The sequence below is a fragment of the Vombatus ursinus genome, unplaced genomic scaffold, assembly GCF_900497805.2.
Source record: "Vombatus ursinus unplaced genomic scaffold, bare-nosed wombat genome assembly UNPS02014786.1, whole genome shotgun sequence".
Lineage (NCBI taxonomy): Eukaryota > Metazoa > Chordata > Mammalia > Diprotodontia > Vombatidae > Vombatus > Vombatus ursinus.
The window spans coordinates 46,415,118-46,441,047 of record NW_020954564.1 but is presented as its reverse complement, the minus strand read 5'-3'; the positions used below and the strand labels follow the sequence as shown (position 1 = coordinate 46,441,047).

Sequence of the window (25,930 nt, the reverse complement as noted above, 5' to 3'; positions counted from 1 at the left end):
AATATAAATATCCACATCACTTATTTTGATGTTCATTTGAAGATAAAAAAGGTTGTGTGGTATCTCAGCCTCTCTGGGAGGAAGGCTTCTAAAATTGAGTCCCTTAAATCCAGCTGCTGTTGTAATAATCTCTTTTGGGAGTCAAAAGTTGAATTTTCCTAAGGAGTGGGTGTTGAGAAATGTTAGTCTTTGTTTTTCAGTGTCAGGAAGTAGAATAGGTTACATGGAAAACTACTTTTTAATAAAATTACCTGTGAGTGGAATGATGGAGTCTTTGTGGTAGGGCAGGGCATTGGGCGTTCTGGGAGTTAAAATTAGAACCACAGAATGTCACAACTGAAAGGAACCTGAGAACATGGACATTAAAGTTGGAGGGAACCTTAAACAAAACGTTAGTTTGAAAGGTGCATAGAATTTTAGACTACAGAACATACATAGGGTGTTTTTGCTGGAAGGGACTACAGAGGTCATCTAATCCATCTATGGAGATATCCTATGTAATCTTTGAAGTTCTTAATTCTTTTTCTAAAGATATTATGAAGTGTGCCCACACATAGTTAACTTGCATAGTTATTGCCTTTGGGAGACTTTTTGTTGACTTTCTTTTAAGAAAATTCCTATCAAAATTTGTTTCCATACTCTGTTACATAAATATAGAATTTTGTTTCCTAGATGTGCTTGCTAATAGGCATTATAATTGTGGAATGTAGTATTGAAAGATTTTGCAGGTTACAGTGGAGATTACTTATTTGCAACTATTTGTAAAACATACCAAAAAAGGAGTTATTTTCTTACACAATAGGTAGATGTAAGACAGGTAATTATTTTTGATGCCTTCCTCTGGAGCAGCTGTTATATCCTAAATGGTTCCAGTTTGTATGTTTCTAGTAACTGTGGAACATGGGAAATCTACCACGTAGGTGAATATTTCATGGCCTCTCTCTAATACTTGTCTCAGAAATCCAGAAGACAAAAAGTAACTTCTGTATGAGCAAGGAATCAAAATATTCAAGAGTTGGAGTTAAGAGATGAGGAGACTCACTGAAGAGAATGTTAGGTGAAATTTCACATAGACAGTTGGGAAACGTTACCATAAATGTAGTAGAAAGAGCATTGGATCGGGAGTCAGAGATCTGTATTAAAGTCCCAATTTTGCTACTGTTGTGACATTTTTGTCCAGCTGTTTGACCTCTTTGGGCCTCAATTGCTTCATCTGTAAAATGTTGTAGTAGCTGATCTCCAATTTCCTTCCACCTCTACTGTTCTATGCTCACTCTATAGTATAGATCATACTTTTCTTTTTTAAAACACATTTTATTAGTGTCTTATTTTACCATCACCATAATTTCCCCCAAGATTCTTGACCTCCCTCATCCCAGAGAGACCTCTCATATAACAAATAATATTTTTTAAAGACAAAAAAGGAAAATGGTGCGGAGGGAAAAAAATCAACAACTGATTAAAATGTTTGAAAACGTATGCAACGTATGACACTTGTGTACCTCACCTTTGTAAAGATATATCTTTATGTCTTATATCTCTTCTTTCATTCCATACTTATTTATAATTTGGTAACATTTACTTATGATTTTTTTGTGTGATGGTTCTTTCTTTTTTTATTGTAGTTATTAGGCATATTGTTCTCTTGGCTCTACTTAACTAAATTCTGCATCAATTCATATAGAACTGACCATGTTTCTCCGTACTCACCACTTGTCATTTCTCTGAGGGCAGGCTTGCTTACTTGTATTTGTCCACTTGTCATTTCTTACACCTCCATAATAATAATCTGTTACATATATGTACTACAGTTCTTTTTTAGCCATTCCCTAATCAAGGGGAATCTACTTTGTTTCTAATTCTTAATTATCACAAAAGGTGCTGCTATAAATATTTTGGTGTGTAATTCCAAATTTACTTTACAAAATGGTTCTTCTGATTCACAGCTTCACCAATAATGCACTGGTCTGCTTATCTTCCCATAATCTCTCCAAAAATAACTTCCTATCTTATGTCAACTTTGCTAATTTGCAGGGTATTTGGTGAAACCTTACGGCATTGATTGGATCTTATTCTTAAAAATGTGTAGTATGCTTTCAGAGGGTTGTTAATAGCTTGCTATTCTTCCTTAAACAATTTGTTCACATCTTTTGACTATTTACCTATTGGGCAATGACTTTTGGTTTTATACATATCTGTTAATTGTGTATATATCTTAGATACCAAATCCTTATCAGAAATTTGATATCAAGATCTCCCCCCTCATTTGACCACTTCCCTCCTTATCCTTGTTTTATTTCTAATCATATGTTCACATATGTCTTACTTGTAATTGGTTGAATTGCCATTGCTGATTTAGTTTTTTAAAAGTGCATAATTTAGAGCAGATAAAATTCTCCCCTTTATCTAGACTGTTTTTCCTCTTGTTCTAGTCACTATCTGGAACACATAATGCTTTGAAAAAGATGAGTTACCCATTGGTTCTAATTCTTTACAACATGACTAGTGTGAAAATAGGTTTAATATGAATGTATAAGTAGAGCCTATATCAAATTGCACGCTGCCTTGGAGTGGGGGGAGGGGAGAGATGGGGAGAAATTTGGAACTCAAAATCTTATGGAAACGAATGTTGAAAACTAAAATTAATTAAAATAAAAAAAGAAGAGTTAATACGAAGGCTGAAAATTTCGAGGTCAAAAGCTTTAAGAGAAGCAGAGTGATAGGATTTACAAGTTATTTTATTAGGCAGAAAGTTCATTCTGTTGCACAAGTCTGTTTTACAAAATTTTCATCATAGCATACTTAATAAGTGATAGCTGTCACTACCATAGAGGAAGTTAGAAGAGGAACCCTGAATTTAACCCCCCGAATCATTAACTAAATTGCAAATTTAAGACATTACTTGACTAGGAGACTGTGGTGTAGAACAATGTATTTGTACTTTTCTATGTATAAGTGCTTAGAGGAGTATCAAGAATGAAATATAAGAAGGAACATTACTGGATGGTAGCTTAGAATCATATAAGTTTTGTCTTGGCAGGTAATTTGGCATAAATTGTTAATGTAAATCCAGGTTAGTAGGAAAGACGTTATTTTAGTAAAAAAGATAAACTGCTGATTAATTCAGTATAGAACTCAATTACAAATTGAAAGTGTCTCTGCGGGACTCCAGGACCCTAAAGACAGCAGATGTTGAATTGATACTCCAGCACATTTCACAGTGGTATGAAATATTAACGTGGTTTATTACACTTGTGTGGGATACAGTATTAGAAAGGGGGAGGTGATAGTAAGCCCGGGCCTTTTGAGTGGTACAAAGTACCAAAACACAAGAATCTAATATGCACTGAAGTATAATTAAGGACACTAGCAAAGGAGAGTGTGTGTGTGTGTGTGTGTGTGTTTGTTTACATAATTGTGTAGAAAATAAGTATAAAACAACAGTCAGGCTTAAGTAATTGTGTGGTCTTTGTGTGTTTATATTGTGCAGGTAAGTTAATATAATAATGAATATTGAACTTCCTAATAGGTCATTTAAGAGTGAAGTTTAACTCGCTACCTGCACAAGTGAGGAAGGGCTCTTGGCTGCTCAAACAACATTCCAGTTAGTTAATCGTCCCTATGTGTATTGGGCCAATAGTTTTAAATTGTGTTTGGATTCCTCTTTACTTCCTGGCCTAAACCGTTATGTAGACCATATTCTTCCCACATGGTGTTCTCCAAAATGCCATTGTAACTCATGTGCAGCAAGAAATTGTCTTCAGCATGTTTATATTTACAGCATGGTGTGGTGGAATTGGAGTCAAAGGACTTGACTTTAAATCCTAGCTCTGACACTGTGACCACAGGCAAGTTACTTAACTTCCTCAACTCCTAAAATAAGGGGCTTCATCTCGGTGATTTCTGAGGTTCCTTCCAGGTCTAAACTGTACTTCATTTCAGTACTTCTGTGATTTCATCAGTGTGGATAATCTCTTCATGTAGTTAATCAGTCTTCAGGCATTTATTAAGCATTTAGTATGTTACACACTGCTGTAGGTGCTGGGGGGATGAAAGACAAAGTGAAATAGGTCCTGCTGTCAAGGGGTTTACATTCTAATAGGGGGAGGGGAGGCATAACAGATACCTAGGTTTCATAAAGTATAGGCCAGGTGCAGAAGCTGTGCTAAACATAGGAAATATGAAGAAAGACAAAAACATGGTTCTGACCTCCCAGAGCTCACATTCTAATAGGAGAGACAATGTGCAGATAGAAGCTAGGGTAAGTCTTAGGGTGAAGGAGATCAGTCAGGGCAGGAGAGTTGTGAAGAAGATAAGATTTGAGCCCAGTCTTGAAGGAGGCCAGGAGGCCAGTGGCCAAGGTGAGGAGAGAGAGCATTCCAGTTATAGGATATATAAATACAGATAGATAGATAGATAGACAGATAGATATCCTGGTTTAAATGCACAGATTTGGAAGTATCATGTATAAGGAACAGCTAATGGTTCAGTGCACTTGGATCATAGAGGGGAGTAAAGTATAAGAAGATTGGAAAGGTAAGGAGAGTCTAGATTGAAAAGGGCTTTCAATACCGAATAGGATTTTATGTTTAATCTTCTAGTAATAGGGTCGTGATAATGGTCTCTGTTTTCCCCTGAGTTATGAAAGCAGCTCAGCTGAGATAGTGTAGGTGTGGGAGCCTTGAGGAGAGTTTGGAATCGCTGCCTACCAGTAGTGGGATAGGAAATCATTTAGGGAGGAGTTAAAGAATTAGCTCCATGCTGTGAACTCTGGGTTGAGATTAGATAACATAAATTGTAGTGAATCAAGTGAGCATTATTGTGACTTCCTCCAGCAATATGTGAAAAGGGATGGAGAGGTGAATTATTACAGTAATCTAGAGTTGGGGTTTGGCAAGGTGTGAGCCTTATAGGGTCAGGGGACAAATGATTTCCATGTACAGGATGGCATAGAATTGAAAGGAGGAAGATGAAATTTGAGCAGGAGTGTTGTTCTGGGAGAGTACTAAGGGATGGAGGGGTAGCAGATCAAAGAAAAGGTTTAGGAAAGGGAAGGATAGATAGGTGGATTAATAGGAGGCTATAATCTGATACAGGGATTTTAGAGGTTTTGATCATTGAAATGAAACACTTGTGAGTGACAGAAAGCCCGAGAATATGACCCTTACTATATGGAAATGAAAGAATTAGGAGGTTAGGTTATAACGGTGGGAGTTGGGATCAAGAGTAAATAAGTAAGACTGTGTGCCAGGTACTCAGCTATATGAAGGAGGAGAGAGAATGGCCTGGGAGTCAGGTAAATTGCTGCCTTAGGTCTAAGTCAGGTGATACATTTGAATGGAGTGAAGTTTAAAGCAAAAGAGATTGCTAAGCAACTCTTTTATACCTCAACAGACATTTGTTGTGAATTTTTGTTGCTCGAAAAATCCAACTTTTTGATAAGTCAGGAAGACCTGAGTTCAAATCTGGTCTTAGACACTTACTAGCTGTGTGACCCTGGGCAAATTGTTTAACCTGTGTTTTCCTCAATTTCCTCTACTGTAAAATGAGTATCATAATAGCACCTACAGCCCAGGGTTGTCGTGACCATCAAATATGATTTGTAAAGTACTTGGCACAGTGCCTGGCACGTAGTGATAATTATGTAAATGCTTATCCTCCCCCACCCACCCCTCTTGTGGTTTGTCTTTCATTCTTGAAGAGGACCAGGACATCAGATGGTGTGACTTGCAAATGAATTGGATTTGAGTGGGGAAGGGCTATGCAAAGTCACCAGCCTCATCTAGGTCCAGAGGCCAAATATAGATCAGGATGACTAGAGATGGCCCAGGATGCTTAAGCTCAGGTCTTTTCAGATTCTCTCTTTGAGTGAGTCAACAACCATTCAGTGAATAGGCCTCTTTAAGAAGTGAGTCAAGGGATGGCCCCTTTAATTAAAAACAAAACCAAAAACAACCCCTATCCAGATAGGCTGCCCTCCAGATGACCTAAGTCCCTACTGGGTATTTAAAGAAACCATGGTCATGTCTGAGCAACGAATAGGCTATGTAGACTAGTAGTGGAAGATATTTAATAAAATGAACTGGGGAAAATTCCCATGTGTTTTGTAATTTGTTAATCTGGTGTTCATAGGATCATAGATTTAGAGTTGGAAGGGTCCTCAGAGTCCATTTTAGTCTGGGAGAGTACTAAGGGATGGAGGGGTAGCAGATCATTAGTCTGACTATCTCATTTTACAGGTGAGGAAACTCAGACCCAGAGAGGTTATGACTTGCTTGGTGTCATACCACTAATAAGTGTTGGAAGCAGGATTTGAACCTAATTCCTGATTCAGAAGCCAATTCGTTTTCCACTATGTGCTTTCTCTCCTTATGTGTGGCACCAGTCTTACCCTTACACTTCTTCCTTCCATACACTGCTGTCTTACTAAATTAGAAGAAATACCCTTCACTTTCCCACTTCTAGACCTTTGCTTGTTCTGGTTTTTATGACTAATGTTCTCCTTCCTGTCCTCATTTCCACTTCCAGTCTTTAGTACCAGGTTCAAATGTTATTTCTTCCTTAAAAACTTACCTGATTTCCCTCCTTGGAAATTCTTTTTACCTTCAACTGCACCTCCCCTCCCCTCATGCATATTTTTATCCCATGTGTTTCTCATGTTGAATTTAGGTTATTTGTATATGTGGCATCCTTCTAGTAGGTTGTAAACTCCATGAGGCCAATGACTATGTCTTATTTACATTATAGAAGTTCAAGTGAAGAATCTAAAATGCTTTACCAGATCGGTCGAGGTAAATGAATGATGAAGAGTCAGGAGTGTCATTGTAAAGTAATAATTTCATTTTCCAAAGGTAAATAAGTGAAGTTGAAGGGGTTGGACTAGATCATAGTAATTATACATTTATAGCTGGAATGGACCTTAGAGATCATTTAGTTCAATCCTCTATTTTTTTCCTATTTTGCTATTTTCAAAAAATTTTTAAAAAGTTTTTACCTAATTCTCAATATATCTTTCTCCACTCCCCATCCCAGAGAGTTATGCCTTTTATGAAAGATTTTTTAAAAAGAGATTTTAAAAACCAGTTCAACAAAACTAAGCAGCACGTGTTGGGTTTGATTCCAGATGTTGGTGCTTTTTCTGCTATACCAGGCTAAGAAATATCGCTGATATTTGGCCCATGTCTCCTGACTCCCAGTCTGGAAATCTTTCTATTATACCATACTGCCTCTCTGGTAACAAATAGGCTTCTTTAGTCCTATTCCTTGGTTTAGGTGCTTTTTGAAAATCACAAGTGCTCTTCAGAATCCTTGTACAAAACCATAAGGTTTTTGTTGTTGTTGTTTTGTTTTTGTTTTTTGAGGCAATTGGGGTTAAGTGACTTGTCCAGAGTTAAGTGTTATGTATCTGAGGCTGGATTTGAACTCAGGTCCTCCTGACTCCAAGGCTGGAGCTCTATCCACTGTGCCACCTAGCTGCCGCCCAACCTTAAGTATTTTTGAGAGGCTTATCTGTTAATTCTATTTGTTACAAAAATAATATACCTTAAATTTAAAGCTAAAAAGGGCTACTTAGTCCAACTCCCTCATTTTACAGATGAAGAGACTAAGGCCCAGAGAAGGTAGAAGCACCTTACCCATGGTTATAGATAACCAAGTGACAGAGGCAAGATTTGATCTTGTCCTCTCACTGAATCTAAAGCTCTTTTCAGTGTACCATGAACTTTATTGTTAGTGTGTAATTTCATGGCCAATGTAATTAATGATATAATATTTAACTGTAAGTTTTATTTGTGCATGGGAGAGTAAAGGTCATGACTAAAGTTTTTAAGCAAAGGCTTTACTGAAGGGCTTTGTGGTGTAGCATTGAATTTTACTTCTGATTTAATGGTAGTACATATTTGCTTTTAATGGTGAGATGAAAAAATAAAATGTCGAAGATAGACCAAACTTTTCTCCTAAATCTGGCTTATTTATAATCTACATTCTGTAATTAGTATTATTTTTCAATGAGTACTAATGTATTTTTTTTAATTTCAGAGAATTTTCATTTTAGGATATGGGCTGTAATCAGACTAACAAAGTATGAGATTGTGGAGTCCCTCCAGATCAGGGGTTCTTAACCTGAGATTCACGAATTTGGATGGGAAAAAAATTTAATATTTCCTTCAGAATTTAACATTGTGAGAATGAGTTCATAGACATGACTAGACTGTTAGACATACAAAAAAGGGTTAAAATTCTGTGTTCTAGACCAACCCCTTAATCTTTAGCTCTAAGATCTGAAGCCTAGAGAGGTGAAGTAATTTGCCCAATGTCATATAAATATTAAATAAGACTCTGGCAGAACTTGAACCCAGTCCAGCTCCAGTTCCAGTGCCCTTTCCTGTATGCCTCTCTCTCAGTAGTAGTACCAAAGAATTTCTAATTTCTCCCTCACTGTAGATTATAAATATTTGTGTATCAGGGGTATTAGAGGATTCAGATATCAAAATACTAATATTTTCCAAAACTGAAATGGATCTGTGATCTCATCAATGTGGTTATTCTTGCCATTGTTGCTTATTACAGCCCGTCTGTGTCCATTCTATGTGACTTGTCCATGCATTCTCATTGGATCACTGCCCTGAGGGGTGGAGGAACGAATATCTTTAGAGCATGTGAACCATTTATTGGTTATTTCATGACTAGCCAATCTCTTTTCTGGTCATTTTTTTCTTTGATGGCATTGTTTAGACTCTGCTCATGCCTACCAAGTGCCCCCTCTGATGTCCTTTGGATGATTCTCATTTCTGTTTTTCAGACAATAGTGCTCAGCCACTCAGCCTTAAAAGAGCTCTGAGGCAATATTAGTGTTCACAGATCCTCCCTGTCTAGGACAAACAGGTACAAATGCAGGGTTCCAAGAATGCTTGGGGGTATTTGCTAGGAATTCAGCAGGTGAAACAGCATTCCAAGCAGAGGAGACCGTGCAAGGAGAGGCCTGAAGGCGGGAGAATTGAGGGCCTGCTCAGAAGGCAGAGAGCAGTTGTTTGACTGAAGTAAAGAGTGGTGGAGATGAGTGTAGTGCAGATTATGGGGGGCTTTCATCATCGGGCAGTAGAATTTGAACTTTATTTCAAAATATTGGAGATAATAGGGAGCTATTTCATAATTTTGAATAGATGAATGTCATGCCTAGATCTGCATAAGTAAGAAACATTAATTTTGTCATTGCATTCGTCAAGTCCTTTTCTTACAACCATGCTGAGAGAGTAATACTAATGTCATATGGTGGAGGGAGCACTGTGTCTGGAGTCAGAGGACCAAGACTCATCTCTCGGCTCTGCTACTTACTTGCTTGTTTGTCCTTGGATTTACCCATGCTCTCTTTCTCTGTCTGGGTCTCAGAATCGACTAGAAGATCTCTAAAGTGCCTTCCAACTCTGTCTGATTTTTCTGTAATAAAATTATTACTGTTAGAGCTGAATAGGACTTTAGGAACCATCTAATCTTGTCTTCCATTTTACAGATGAGGAAACTGAGGCCTATACAGAAAATGACCCAGGGACAACAGAGATTCAAGCCCAGGTCTTCTGGCTCTTTCTAAGGCCGTTGTTTTTTCAATACACCTGGCTGCCTTTCACAGTATTCCAGTTGTAGATGACGAGATTTCTCATTATTTCTTCTTACTCTGGGAACTCATATTTCTGGTCTCTCCTTCCTTCCCATGTTGTGAACCAAAAACCAAATTCATTTCACTCTTCTCTGATGTTGGCTACATCAGCCTTTAAGGAGTAATTTATTGGCGGAGCTCTTTGTCACTGACTAGGTATGTTTTATAGAGAGAGGAAATTTTTATTAGGATTGGAGGTAATTTGCTTTTCATTTTGAGCATTGCTTTCTGTGTCTTACTTTAAAACCTAGTCTTTCTTTTGTTCCTTTCTTATGATTACATTTCATCTAGCATAGCCTTTAGAATCTGTACGTTTATACATTTTATAGGTGCTTCTCTTTCCTTTCCTCTCTTCCCTCTACTGTGGGCTTTCATTGTCCACCTGAAGCTTACTTGGGTTTCCTTCTCCTCAGTCATCTCGATACTGGTCTCCAAGAGCAGGAATAAAACATGGGGGTTGATTTGAGCCAAGATAGTCTTTATACTTAGCATTTCAAGGACTCAAGAACAGACTAATTCTTTTTGAGCATTTGGCATACAGGGTAGGTGCTTGAGGGACTTTAGGGGAAAAATACTGTACAAAAAGAAGATAAAGGCTAGAGTTCAGGAGCTAGGGCTCTTTTTTTCTCTTAACCTTGAATCTGTATGGAAGTTTCTGGATTTTGTGTTGACAAGTATGAAATATGGTTAGCAGAAACATACTTCTTTAGTCTGGTTTTCAGACCATTACCATGGTCTTAGATTTAATATCTATTACCAGTCTGAATGACCAGTTCTGGCTGCTTTCCTTCAGATATATGCTGTGGGTGGTGATTTCTCTTTATTTTGAATATTGCAGTATATGTTTTCTTTTTTCTTTTGCAGCTCAGTGCTTGGCTGCTTCTCCCTCTAGAAGTTTTCATTCTTTCTCGTTTTTTATGTCCAGGGTAGTTATATTATCTGCACAGGGTAACATTTTAAGAGGGACCTTGATAAGGTAGACAGCAGCCATTGGAGAAAAAATCAGGATGCTAAAACTATCCCACACTATGCCATAATAATTAGTTTATGCAACTGAGAATATTTAGCCTGGGGAAGAACAGACTTTTGTGGGGGGGGGATGATGAGGGGAAGGAGAGGATGATAAGATAATTAATTTCAAATATCTCTGTTATGTGGGAGAGGGATTAGGTTTATTTGTAATTTCAGGTGATAGAACTAGAAACATTACTTGGAAATCACAGACTTATGTTTTACCTCAGTATAAAAAAGGGCTTTGTTACAATTTGAGCTTTCTTTTTAGGTGGTAAATTCCAGATCACTAAAAATGTTCAATTAAAGGCTGGATGACCGCTTGTCAGATTTTAGAGGTTGAACTAAATCACTTTTTAAGAATTCTTAAAGATACTATTTTAATATGTTGCCTTCTGCCGGATAAATTGATGAAGTCCAGGCCCTCCTCATTAAGGTCCTGTGTGCAGAGGTGTGGTGCCTCTGATACCCTCTGGGCTGGGATCAGTTGTTTATGTAAATAGGCATACCCTATAAACCTGTAAGTCCCTGCTCCTGCTACCCATCACCTTGTATTCCTATAAATGATAGGACTTCTCTCCTGTCTGGTCACCTCATAGAATCCATTCACAAAAGCCCATTGGCAGGAAAGGGAAGAGTGGGGATAGCAGCACAAGAAAACACAACCACACACTCAGCCCCTAATTCGCTACTTGACAGATGCAGTCAGCACCAGATGCAGTTCAAGTATACTTAACAATTCCCAGGTGTTTGCATAGGAATACTGAGTTTACCCAAACACCTCTCACAGAAAACAAAACCCCAGTTCTTAGGAATTTAACTTACGACTGCCACACAGTGCTGGTTTTCAGAAAATTAGATCAACTTTTTTTGCCCTGAAATACTTAACCTGCATGTGGGATACATCAGCTATATTGCAGAATAGAGGAAACACATTGCTTTAGGTGGTTATTTTAAACACTTTATTGAGCTCTTTAAATTTTATTCAGCCACTCATAAGTGATTCCTTTATGTCACATTAATAGTATAGTGAGAACTTCAGTAAGATGTCTGTAAGCCTCTTTTCTCTTTCTAATACTTTAGTTCTCTCTTGTTTGGTTGTTTTCTAATCTTGTTTTGAAATTACTCTTAGTTTTATCTTTTAGGTTGTCATACCCCTTCCTTTACTCTCAGGTGATTGTGTTTAAAGTCTTAGCAGTAAGGTTACAGTCCAGGCTTCAAGGACCAGCCAGCCCACTTAGCTAGCTCTTTGACCATGTGAAAGTGTCTTAACCCCTCTGAGGTCCAGAGGGTCACCTGTCTTTCAAGGATCAGTGGTGTCATCAGTGTAAGTATTTTGTCCAGCTATGTAGACTGCAACCCTTCTGCTCTAGTAGATAATTTTCATGAGCTGCTGTAACTGAAAAAAGTCATCACTTGGTAACTTTTTAGTGATGAGCCTTTCTGCCCTTAGCTGGATATAATAATACTAATAATAATACTAATAATAACATTTATATAGCACCTACCATGTGCCAAGCACTGTGCTAAAGACTTTACATTTTCACAGCAACCCTAGAAGGTTGGTGCTATTTTTATCCCTATTTTACAGGTAAGGAAACTGAGGCAGGCAGCAGCTAAATGATTTGCCCAGATTCATTGGAAGCATAATTAACATAAATGCATTTTTTATTTATATACGCACACAGAGACAGACAGGCATGAGGTCTGTCACTGGCATAGACTTGGGTTCAAATACCTAACTGTGACCTTGAGCAAATCATTCCTCCCTCATTTGTAAAATGGGGATAATGGTCTCTGCCCCACCCATATGGTTGTCAGATGAGGTGGTAATAATAAAAATAACCCACATTTCTGGAGTACTTTAAGATTACAAAGTGCTTTATATATTTTATCTGACCCTCATAACATCCTGTGAAGTAGGAACATGTATTGTCCTTATTTTACAGATAAAACTGATTGAGAGTGAGTAATGATTTAGCAAAGGTCAAACAACTAGTAAGTAAGGTGGGGTTTGAACTTGGTCTCAAAACAGCAGGTCTAGTGTTCTTTCCACTATAAATGTGCTACCTTAGAAGTGAGGTATCAAGAATCAGGAGGGACCTTAAAGATCATCTAGTCCAGTCCCTTACCCCCCCACACTTTTTACAGATAAGGAAAGTGATGTGCAGAGAGGTTAAGTGATTTGCCCAAGGTCAAGATATTTCTTCTCTAGTTTCCTAGAAGAGTTATAGTGACCATGGACCATGGGCTGGGTAGGTCTTTTCATCTCATGGTAAGCATTGTTCTGTTACTCTTTGGAGTTGTAGAATCTGAGTATAAGGGCTCAGCAGGACTTGGGAACATAGAGTGTTGGAATAAAGTATAGAATGTCAGGGCTAGAAGAAACCTTAGAATGTAGAATGCCAAAGCTGGACAGGGACCTCAGGACACAATTCAATGTGGAAACAAACTTTAGAACATAGAATGTTAGAGCCAGAAGGGATCTTACAAGTGATCTAATTCAGTACTCCTGGCCCTTCTGTAGATGAGGAAAGAGGGTTCAGAAGAGTTTATGATTGTTCCCCCCCTCCCCCATCCCCCACCTTCTGGGCACATAGTAAGTTTGTAGCAGAATAAGGATTAGAATCTAGGTCTTGTGACTGCAGGCCATCTCTTTGCCATATGCTATGCTGCCTCTTCCTTAAAACCTTTGCCAACTAGTTGATGATGATCCAGAGGACAGCTATCATGTAAATAATCAATTCTGTTTTTCTTTAACCTTTATTATTTTGAAATCTATTGTCTTATGTGACTGTAGATATAATTTCATTTCTATATTCCCAAGGCTATCCCTGAATAGCCTATCAAGTACTCTATCAAGTATGTGTATAATTTTTCTCAAGAACTAAGTAATATACTGTTAAGTATGTGTGATGGACCACTTAGACATAGAAAAACATTCATTTACTACCAAAGTAGCCAGTGCATCCAGTAGTACAGGCTCTTAAGGTTTACTTTGCTGCCGTTCCAAATCTGAAAATCACTTACGTGGGAGGAGAAATTCGATTGAAGCTATATACAAGAAAAATGTGGAAAAGTTCCTTAGCTCTACTATTTTGGACCTGCACCGTAGCAGATGTGGAGAGGTAATCTATCAGTTTGTGAGTGTCTACAAAATGCAACTCTCTAGATAACAGGTTTAAAGTAAAGATTTAATACAGTCTCCATCTACTATGATGTTGCCGTGACAGTTTAAAACTCATTCTCTAAATCTCAGCAGACTTTATAGCTAGCAGTGGGCCAATATAAAGTTTAATAGCATTGCAACACATAAATCATCTTTTAAAGATGCTACTGGTAGCTCCAATATTAAATGCAGACAATCGTCTGTGTTATAAATAATTTATCAAACACCATTTCAGATTAGCCTTCCATGCTGAGTTATTTATTTTAGCCTTTACTGTACTATTCCTAAGGCACTTTTTGAAAGATCCATTACTGGTCAGTTTAATGAACTTGGGGGTCTGTTTTGTCCCCTCAAGCACTCTGGTACAGCTGTGGTGACCATTACATGGCTGATCTGGACCTCTCTGTGCCTTTTACAAGTGCCGCCCATTTGTCATGTAGTGGTAAATGGAGTTGCACATTGGAGTCCAGGGACACATTGTGTGATGTAGTGATGGAGACAAACAGATAGCTCTATAAAGTGCTGCCTGTCACAGCTGACTTGTATTATAGTACATCACTCTTATTGTAATCTCATTTAAGAAGCAGTATAGACCTGGGGGACTGATATTCCCAGTTAGCTTGGTCTTTGTAGCCATAAAGCAGGAAGTACTCCTTTTATATTCTCTGAACTTTTGAGGGGAGGGTATGCTTTTGGTTAGGATTAATTATTACAGTAACTCCTTCATAACACCATAATGAAGATTTGTCAGCATATTTGTTATAACCTCTTTTTCTTGGCCTGTTGCAATTTTGCATCCCTTTGTGCCTTGTGTTGTCTCTTTTAGAAATTGTTAAAGTTTTCAGGAGAATGCTTGGCTTGTTTATTAAAGGAAATTCATGGCTTTGGCAAAAAAAAATTTTTTTTGAAGCAGTTTTAACTCAATACTGATTTTATATTATGCCACTGATGTGGAGGTGGGGGCGAGAACGGAAGGAGGAGTGTAGTGAATAGGACATTGGATTGGGGGCAGGAGGGAAGCCAGAGGAACTGAGTTCAAGTACCTCTTCTGCTACTTACTAACTGTATGATAAAGGGCAAGTCACTTTACTTGTCTGAGTCTCAGTGTCTTGTGTAAAACGAGGTGGTCATACCAGATGACCTTTAGTGCCCTTTCAGCAAGCCTTAACGTTCTGTGTTCTGGGGAGCCCCTCCATGTCATGTCTTCTGTATCATAACCCACTAAGTTGTAATATCTCTTCCAGTTATATATTCTTTGTCCTGTGTTATATATTCTTTGTCCTGTGCTTTAATGTTCTAAGTTCTAAAGTCTTGTACGATTCTACTATTCTGTCCTTTTTTTCTAGCACTTGTTTTTAACTTAAAACAATATTATTTCAGGGTCCTTCCTTGGCTAGCATTCTGTGATTATACTTTGTATATGAGGACACTAGACTTGGAGCACCTGCAGGGTTCTGATTCATATGTCCTAGAATTCTATTGTCTTATATCCAAATATGTGCCATTCTCTACATAGAAGAAAGCTGCCTGAGCAGTTGGGCATGCTTTTTCAGTGTTTTTCCAGTAGTGGGGGTAGGGTAGGCTGATCTATCCTCACTCTGTCATCTAATCTCCCTTGTGACCAACGGGGTAAATTTGTGTGACAGCTGGCCAGAGTTAGGGGTGGCTCGTCTGGGGCAGCTAAACTGATCCAGGCCTTCCATTCCACATAGGTCTTGAACCCTTGACCCTGGCATGATTAGCATTATGTTCCAACCAAAATTAGTTGGTCGTAGTTAAAAATTTAAACCTTTACTGAGCCAGCCTTTCTCCCAGGTAAGTAAGTGTCTCTTGTGACATGGGTACCATCTGATTCTTTGAACAAGTGGCACCTGCACATTTTGCCACAAGGGATTAATTCTGAAAGCAATATGGATGCCTTTTTTCTATGGTATTATGGGTGCGATTGATTTCTTCTGTAGATCATAGTCCTTGGTGTTCTTCTTGATGATTTTGCCAAAAACCTTGGTAATGCTGCCTAAAGGTAATAAATGTTTTGTTGATCCCTAGAGAAAATATATTTTGCTCATTATCAAGAACGTATGCTTCTTGGTGTAAGACTGTACTTATCAAGCATTAACCAAAGAGAAACACTGTGGAAATATATTGGAAAGAGTGCTGGATGTGAAGTCAGGACATTTGGATTTGAATCCTAGCACCAGCAATGAGTAGTTGTGGGGTTGTGGGCAAGTCACTTCGCCCCTCTGAACTTTAGTTTTCCTCAGTTTAAAAATGGGGATATTTATTCCCCCTGTGTCTCAGAGTTTTTATGAAGGAAGTACTATGTAAACCTTAAAGTGCTTTAGAATGACCATTATCATTTAAACAGTCTTTATTGAAGAATTGAAAATATCCATATTTTACATGTTGATATATTGAAGACTTGTTAAATAGTACTAATAAAAGCAAAAATATACAAATTATCATTGATGTCCTAAGCAGGCTAGTCAGATATTTATAAAGACAGATGGTCTTTAATCAGCAGTGTGTTGAGAAACCATCTACAATTCTCTCCTGCTACAGTTCTGAGTTTTCCTTAGGAAATAGTAGAATTAAAATAAAAGGCATATACTGTGTCTTGTTATCCATCTTTTGGTCACTTTCATAATTAGGCTGTGACAGTAGGAAACCTATTATTCATGTGCTTTTCCGTGTCTAGAGAATGCTGAGATCGTCTTTGGAATAGTTGTCATTTTAGCAAGGAGTGGGGTAGGAGGAGAAATGGTTCCTCTTCCTTAGGGCTTGGCTTCAGGCACAGCTGATTGAACCAGAAGCAGTTCTGGGAGGGCTGTGTCACATTAAGACTGTTGGCAGTAGAATGATTATAATAATCGATGCACCTAGAACTGCTTTATGTTTAAAAAAGTGTTTTCACGTATTATCTAATTTGAACCATTGAATGTCAGCTTCACGGGACCTAAGAGATCATCTGATATGGGCTCCCTCTTCTCATTTTACAGCTGCTTTGAGGGAGAAGTGACTTGTTCAAGTTCACACAGTTAATTACATTGGGGCACTTCATTTGGACTCAGTAAAGCAGGTTGTTAGCAACTTCTTCAGCCCTGGGGCAGGTAGGTCTCTGCCATTAGTCATTGTGGTTGTTTGAGGCCACAAGTACTTACCTGGCTCTCCAGATTGCTTGAGTTTTGCATTTTAACCTTTAGTTTAACTTATTTTAACCTAAATTCTTTCAATCATTTTAATAAATAACATTGTAGGTCTACACTCCCCAAATAGAGGTTATTTCATATAGTGCTTTATTTTTTTAAAGTGACTATCTTTCTAGTTTCTTCCCTATAATAGTCATGACCCAATTTGGCCTCTTCAAGGTACCTGCTAGTACCATCACTTTCAGATTGCCTCTCAGAAAAACCCTGTCATCTCCACAGAGAGTCTTGGTAAATACAGGATTGGAATGACTGCAGTTTTTAGTGCCCTTTGTGTCCTTTACCACTGAGGTAGTGTCAGAAGGTCAGAGAATCAGATTGTTAAAACTGGAAGCAAATGTGGAATGCTAGAATTGGAGAGACCTCAAACCTGGAATTGCAGAGTGAGAAGGGTACACAGCAATAATAACAATAACAATGGTAACTGACCTACATACATACATACATATAGATGTAGGTGTAGATATCTATATCTACATGTCTTTAAAATTTATATATTTACATAAATTATCTCCTTTGAGCCTTATAACAACCCAGTGGGGTAGGTACTCCAGATATTAATCACCATTTTTATAGATGAAACCAAGGTTTAGAGAGACTCAGTGACTTCTCTACAGTCACATGGTTAATAAAGTCAGGTCTTCAAATTTGCTTTCTGTTATCAGTGCCTACCATATTCCTTCACAAGCATTTCACCTAGTCTAACCCTTTCATTTTTTTTTAGAATGGAAACTGAGGCCCAGTAGAGTTAAATGAGTTTTCTAAGCTTCTGCCACTACTGGGTAGCAGAGCTATGATGGGAACCCAGCTGTCAACACATCTGGCCCTGTGCTATATCATGCTGTAGCTCCAAAGGATTCTAGCATTCATTAATGCTATGGATAAGAAATTTTGACCCTACGTTGTGCATCAAAACTCTTTTCTACTCTTCCCTGCCTGAGTTGGATATAGATTGGGCAGTGTTAAGAATTTGGCATCATTTTGTGAAGTACAAATTATGGAATCCAGTGATGTTTATAAATGTGACAAACGTTTCTGAGCTTGAGATAGGCTTGCACTGTCACAGAGCTGCTTGGCTTAGGCCACCCAGGTACTAAATTTCAGTGTGTCTCTTTCATTGAGTCTGTAGAGGGAGCTAATGTCGCTGGAATAAGTTGTTATTGCTTGGTGCAGCCAATACAGAAAGTAGTGGGGGGAGGTTCTTCTTCAAAATGTTTATATCTGCATATTAGTCCTGACTGCCTTCTAACAGCTTCTTATCTCATGTGGTAGGCGGGTTCATATGATGGGACTGGAATTTGGATTTGGGAATTTTCTGCTTCGCCCAGAACATTGGAAAGGACTATGGAAGGGACCTTAGAACACAGAATCTTAGAACTTAGACTGTGAGAACCAGAAGAGACTTTAGAACATAGCATGTTGGAATTAGAAGGACTTTTATAACATAGAATTGGAACGTTGAACAGAAAATGTTGGAGCTAAAAGGGACGTTCTATTCCTGGTCAAGGATGAAACAAACCAGACCAGGTTTCCTTGTTGGGAGGTGTGACATGGTCAGAATTTATGTATTTAATTTTATGAGTTAGCTTAGTTTTGCACACTAACCCCAAACTGGATTTCCCAGTTTCTTGCCCAGATTCTGAACTAACATAACTTAGCAGACTTGTCAAGTTTGGCTTCAGATACTTGCCTGCCCTCACTTCCTTGCCTTTACCTTTTTGGATCCTCTCACTACATTTAATCACTGGCTTCCCTCCTGTACACCCATTCTTGGTATTCTTCCTCTTTCCTACTTGCCTTATCCTGCATGCAGGCATTGAGGATAGGGTCTGGGCCTAGGACTTTGTTGGCACAGGGAACTCATGAATAAGGAAACTCCTTCTAGAAATGCAGTTTAGCACCTAGTCTGCAATTTACAGACAGTGTAGTTAAATGACTTTTCAAGGGTCATGTATCAGAGGCAGGACTTGAACCCAGGGCTTCTAGGTTTTGAGGCTCAGTTGTATATCATTATACAATATATAATGACATAGAACTTACATCATTATAAAATTATAATTATAGAATTGGAAGAGACTTGGAAGCAGTGGCCGAATTTCAAAACAAATTTAAGCTGCACATCGTGATGTACCGGCACTATTCGCATTTATTGGTACCTTCTTTCCCTTCTCCCTAAAGTTGTTATACCTCTTCTCCCAGCCCCCCACCCCAAAGAAAGACTTATTTGGGAGGTTGTACTCATCACATTTTTATTTTGAACATTGAGAAATTGATAGCATATCTCTCTAAAAGTTTTAGCAATACTGAAATTAAAAAAACAACAACAACCTTATACTGTAGAAAAATGCAATCGACTTGCAGTCATAGGATCAAAGACTTAGAAGTTCGAAGTACCTTTAGAGATTTTGTAACCCAAGCCCTTCTTTTAGTGGGGAAGTAAGTTGAGGTGTGTGAGGGTTAAGTGACTTGCCTAAGGTCACAAAGCTGAGTGAGGATTTGAGACCTCCAGGCCTCTAATTCCAAAATCCATTGTGCTAGATTTTGCTATACCATATTGCTGTAATATAACTAGAGTCAGAAAAAGCCTGAGTTTATGGCCCAGCTCTGTCACTTACTAACTGTGTCATCCAAGGTAAATTAGATCCCTTTCTGGACATTGAAAATCGACTAGAACCATGTCTCTATCCCTCTGTGATATCTATGATAGATGGTTGGTTGATCATTCAGCCTCTGTGTAGTGACACAAAACTCATTTAAAAGTGGCCCGTTTCACTGGGCGTGCCCCCCCCCCTTACTTCTTGGAGCTTCTATGGAACCATTGAGTCTTGTTCTGTGCCAAGCCATGACAGTCCTCCGGCTATTTGAAGATGGTGATTGTGCTCTTTCTGAGTGTCTCTTCTCCATGCTAAAATGCTCTTCAGCTATTCTTCATGTGATATGGTTTGAAATCCTCTTACTGTTCTGATTACCCTCTTCTGGAAACAGGATTATAGGATTTAGAGCTGAAAGTGATCTTAAAGATTGTCTGACTGAACCCCCTGGTTTTATTAATCAGGAAACTGAGGCTCAGAGAGGTTAAGGGACTTGCCTGTAGTCACAGAGATAGTAAGTATCTAAGCTGGGATCCAAACTCACGTCTTCTGGCTCCAAATCCAATGTTCTTTCCGCTATCCCATGGCGTCCTTTCTGATTTGTGGCACCAGATTTTGTCTTCTAAAAGAGAATCACAGGAAAAGGAGGAATACTTAGCTTGAAAAAAAAAGACTCAATAACGATCAAGTTTGGGATGTTGAGGGAATGGGATTGGGCATGGAGAGCATTTCTGGTTTCCTTCAAATGGTCTGCTTGTAACTCAGCACAATTCACTTCAACAAACATTACACATCTGTTGTGTGCACAGCGCTATTGCTGGCTGCTATATCCTAGCTACTGCTAGTTACTGGAGAAAATAAAGTCTAAATAAAATATAATCCTTGTCCTCGTGGAACTTAGAGCCAAGTCAGGAGATAAGCTATACACATAGATAACTTTTACATATAATAACACACAGTAAGAACATTAGGTATAAAACAAAATGCTCTTTGATGTCTGAGGGAAGGATGTTTCATGATGCATGTGTCTTATGAGTTGAGCTTTGAAAGATGGGTAGGAATTTAGGCAAAGAGGGGGAGGGGGAAGAGAAGGATGCTCCTGGCATAAGAAAGACAGAGAGGCAAGACAGCACTGGATGTAGTTGTGGTATGATGAGTAATCCAATTTGATTGGAGCATAGAGAATGGAGACGAGAGTTTTTATTAGATACTGGAATATAGCGTAGCCCAGATTTTGGTGAGCCTTGAATGACAAGTTTGCATTTTACTCATTGAATAGGGAGCCACTAAAAATGTGTATGATTGGTTTTTGTCAGCAGTTTCTATTATAAAATGAGCATGTCTTCTGTTGATTTCTTGGTATTATGTTTCTCTTTTGATTTTGCATCAGGTTTATTAACCATAAGGCAAGTTGGTGTTATTGTTTCTTGTTCTAGTTATTAAAACACAAGATTACAGATTGACAGTTTTGCATTCAGTGATGGCAAACATTTCTTTTTTTCAGGAGGAAGAAGCTAAGAAGCTAGTAAGTGAGGCCATTTCAGCTGGGATCTTCAATGACTTAGGATCTGGGAGTAACATAGATCTCTGTGTTATCAGCAAGTCCAAGTTGGACTTCCTCCGTCCATTTGATATTCCCAACAAGAAAGGAAGCAGGTGAGCAAATTTGATTTTTGCTTGTTTAAGCACAAAATGAGCTGGAAGAACATTGAGGACATTGATTGCGAAAATATATAATGTTGGAGCTGGAAAGGTTCTCTGAGTGTAGAATGTTAGAGCATAGAACACAAGAAATTAAGGGGTAGAAGATCTCGCATCATCTAATCCAGCGCCCTCATTTTACAGCTAAATAGGCCCAGAGAGGGCAAGTGACTTATTCATTAATACATAACTAGTAAGTGAGGGATCTGGGATTTTAACCCAGCCACATCTTCTGACTCTTAAGCGTAGAGTTCTTTCTGTTATGTCACACTGGCTTCAGTTTTTTCTAGTTTGTCTTAGGTCTAGGCCCCTACTGTGCCTCTTCTGCACAAGTACACTTCACATTAAGAAAACGAATATCAAGCCTTATCTTATAAGACTGGTGAGTTAGGAGAATTATTTGCCTTATAAAGGTTTCATTAAATTGTACGTGGGTTTCTCTGTTGAATTTAGGTTTTGATTTATATGATCACTCAACTTTTCCTCATTAAAGTGTGAGCTGTTTGAGGGCAGGGACCATATTTTTGCCTTTCCTTGTATCCTCAGTGCTTAGCACAGTGCCAGACAGATAGTAAGTGTTTAATAAATGCTTGTTGACTTGATTTTCCACAGTGTGAGAGATGGTATATTTCAGTGAAAAGAGCACCAGGAGATCCAATTTCTATTGCTTAATGACACTGTGACATTTTAACTTGACTTCTCAGGGCCTTAATTTTCCTTTCTTTAAAATAGAAAAGGTTGAACTCTATGGTTTCTCCTAGAGTCCTCATAGTGTTACTATTCTGTATTTTATACTTAAGTAGTCCATGTTCCTACATCTTTCTAGCTCTCTGGTGGCCTCCAGAAGCTGTCTTATAACTAAACTTTGAACAGTATCCATAGGAGCTTCTGAGATAGGTGTTCTTTCTGGATGTTGAGGGTTTTTTGACCCCAGCTTATGGCTACACGGATAAACATAATAGTCTTTTGGCAGGTACTCACCAAGGTGCTGAACTTGTCCAGTGGTCATTGAGAAATAAATGGTATAATTTATACTTAGTTATAGAATTACTAAGGGCGGAAAGCACCTCATACTATCATTAACCAGCCAATGGCTATCCTGTGTATTGTGATGCCCTGACCATGTACTGGTTTTGTATGGGCCCTACCCCCCGCACCCCCAAAGGTGGTTTGTGTGAAAACATATTTAGAAATTGCAGTTACTAAATTGTGCATCCAGGAAGAAAGAAAGGACTGTTTATTTAAAGTAACAATGAAAATAATAGACCACTCAGTCAAGAAAAACAGATTCTGAGCCTAGTTTGGTCACTAAATCATTGTTTGACTTTGGCAAGGTGCTTCATCTCTTTGGGCTCAATAAAGGAATTGGACTAGATGATTTCTAAGGCCTTTGAGCTTTAGTGTTTTCCTCAACCCATAAATTATTAGAACTGAAAGTGGAAGAACATGAAATATTAGAGCTGGAAAGGACCTTAGAATCTTAGAAATTATCTAAGCTGACCTCATTTTGCCAATGAGAAAATAGGTTTGGAGGAAGAAAATACTGATCCAGAATCATTCAGCTCATTGTGGCAGAGCCTGGACTTGATTTGGGTTTCATGACTTGTACTTAAAGCTGGAGGGAGAGCAGTCAGAGGAAGCTGGAGAGTGGAAAACAGAACAGTTATCCCAGGATGCCATCTGTAACAGATGTGACTTGAGGATATGAACTTGGTGACAGAGGTTGAGATGTATAGATTCAACTTTCCAAGGGCTTGTCACAGGTCTGGGCTGGGCCCTTGCCTGCAGTCTAGACACTTTCAGGGCATAAGGCTAAGTGGGTCCAACCTTCACATTTCTTTGTCTTCCCCTCTTCATGAGTGTTGATACTGATTGAAGAAATGTTCATTGGTTAATCTGAGCCTTAAGAGTTCCCTCAGCTATTGAGTTCTGCAATCTGTGGTTTTTAAGTGCTCTGTGGCTAATTTACCCAAGGTTAAAAAAACATTACCTTGTATGTTGCTGAAGATAAGGGCTTTGTAACTCAAGGAGATAAAAAGGCCCCCCCCCCCCCAAATTTCTAATCCAACAGTGAGCACCTCATCCACACAGTGATGAAGATTTTGTTCCAAAGTGGTCATGTTGTCACTCCTAGAAAATTGCATCAGGGCATTTCCTCATTCAGGCTCCTAAGAACAAGCCTGGTGGTGGGGGTTACCTTGTACTCCTAATGATTTGAGAATATAGATTCCTAGTATGAGATCATAGTATAATAATAACAGCAAACATTTATTGCTTATCATGTGCAGAGCACTTTTTTGGTACATGGGCTGATCTTTAAGATTCAGAGCTGGGAGGACCTTTAGAGAGAAATCAGATCAGCTTCCTCATTTTTCGTCTGTGAAAGGGAAATGGTAGTTATTAAATGTATTTCTGTAATGCTTTAAAGTTTACAAAGCTTTTTCTCGAAGCAAAGCCGACAAAGTACCTGAACAAGCATCATGACCACCTCTGTTTTGTAAGCAAGGCTCATAGAAATTTGACTTGCTCAAATTCTCACAACTAGTAACTAAGAGTTTGAATCCAGATTTCACTCTTAAGCCCCAATAAGTTTTCCAGTACAATTCTGCAGAGGAAAACAAGAATCTGTTGTGATTTCCTCTGTGTGGGTACTTTGGGATCTGGCAGAGAGCATAGTGAAGCCCTGGATTTAGAATCAGGACCTGAGTTCAAATTCTGCCTATTACAAACTTTATGACTTGGTACAAGTCATCTGGCCCCACTTTCCCACCTGTCACATGAGTGATTGTATTAGATGACTTTTTTTTTTTAATGGTACAATAATATTTAGCTTTTATTATACTCTTCCAGGAGTTTGATACTTAACATGTTAAAATACGAGACTACTGAGTAGCTTTTCATTTTCGATTCAACTGGATGTGGAGTCAGGAAAACTCATCTTCCTGAATTCAAATCTGGCTGCAGACATTTACTAGCTGTGTGATGCTAAACAAGGCATTTAATCCTGTTTGCCTCAGTTTCCTCATAACTGGAGAAGGAAGTGGCAAACCATTCCAGTATCTCTGCCAAGAAAACCCTAAATGGGATCACAAAGAGTTGGCTTTGTGAAAAACTGAATGACTGAAAAACAACTGAACAACAATTTACTAATAAGGGATCACCCCTCTCCACTGTTTTGTCATTGTTGTTTGTCCTTTGGTTCTCAAAGAGGACCATGACATCAGGTGATAGATGACTTATTTTTTAATAGACTTTTATTGATATGTTGTTTTTACATTGCCTCAATCTCCCTGATATACAGATATACCCCCAAATGACTGTGGATTATGTGATTCTAGACTACCCTCAGGTTTTGTACAAACCAGCTTTTGGCCAAGAGGGCAGCCTACCAGACCAAAATGATTTAGTTGTAGTGTTTGCTTACATTTTAGAAAAAGCTTCTTTTGCAGTTTGCATTCTTTCTGAGCTGTGGTTTTAGAGATTACATGGTTTGGGCCCTGCAGAGATCTAGAGATGGCTAAAGAGAATGAATGCTCTTTCCTCTGCCTCCTTCCAGGACAAATCTTCGGTTAAAAGGAGGGTAGATATTTGAGGTGCGCATGTCCTGTTCCAGCCAACAACTTTCTGTGAGCCCAAATGAGGCTTGATATTTATGGAAATGAACCTCCAGTTGGGGACGGATGGGAGGAGCAGTTGGGCTTGCACTGGCATTTGACAGTGTCTTAATTCCCAGCCCCAGCGTGAGGATTAACTGTACAAATATGTACCTTACACTCTGCACAGTACTGCTCAGATGCTTTGTTTCCCAATTCTGAATAGTTTAGGTCCGACACCTTCAGCAGTGCAGAACTCAGTTTATAACAGAGCAGCCCATTCCATTCTTTGACAGTGATTATATTGACTTGAAATCTGTGTCCCTATAACTTTCACCCATTGGTTCCAGCTACTACTCCCCTCCCCCTCCCCGCAGGTGCCATGTGTGAGCTTATGCCTTGTCAACCTAAAGAGTGTATGAGAGCATTTTCAGTTTCTTGCGTGAAGAAGTTAAGGCAGCAGAAGTTAAGAAAGATCACTGTGGGCTGGGAGTTCAGTCTGGATTTGAGTCTCAGACCTGCTACTTAACTAGTTTGCTGTATCTTGAGAAAAATCCCTGCATCTCTCTGGCCCAATTTCCAGTTCTGTTTTAAGGTCTCTTCTAGCTCTAACATTCTCTTTTCTAATATTCTCCTTTCAAATGTCCTTTTCAGCTCTTGGATTTGAAAACCAAGTTCACCTTTACCCCTTTCTCTTTTGTCCTCCATAGGTTTGGCAGGTACAAGTGTGAGAAAGGGACAACTGCTATTCTTACTGAGAAAGTCACTTCCCTGGAAATTGAAGTGCTGGATGAAACAGTACAGACAATGGACACTTCCTAAAAGGGCTCGCTCATCAACGCCATTGATCAGAAGGTTTGGGGTTGCCCCTAGGTCACCTCATGTAAAACCAATGTATCACTAATAAACAAATGGTAATTATGTAGCTAAGGCAGATGTGTCATTTTATATGTTTTGGTTTTTTTTTTAAATTATCTCAATTGCCTTACAGGATGTTGAATATTCTC

The 25,930-nt window shown here is 38.7% G+C and overlaps 1 protein-coding gene across 1 annotated transcript in view; it reads left to right on the top strand.

Annotated features, from left to right (window-relative positions):
* The window catches only part of LOC114047387 (proteasome subunit beta type-7), an 86,285-nt gene extending 60,432 nt beyond the window's left edge, over positions 1-25,853 (top strand). Inside the window, exons 7-8 of the mRNA XM_027868220.1 lie at positions 21,134-21,285; positions 25,634-25,853. Coding sequence (XP_027724021.1) covers positions 21,134-21,285; positions 25,634-25,745 — 264 coding nt within the window. The 3' untranslated portion in view covers positions 25,746-25,853. The remainder of the gene's footprint in view (positions 1-21,133; positions 21,286-25,633) is intronic.
* The last annotated feature ends 77 nt before the right edge of the window (positions 25,854-25,930 follow it).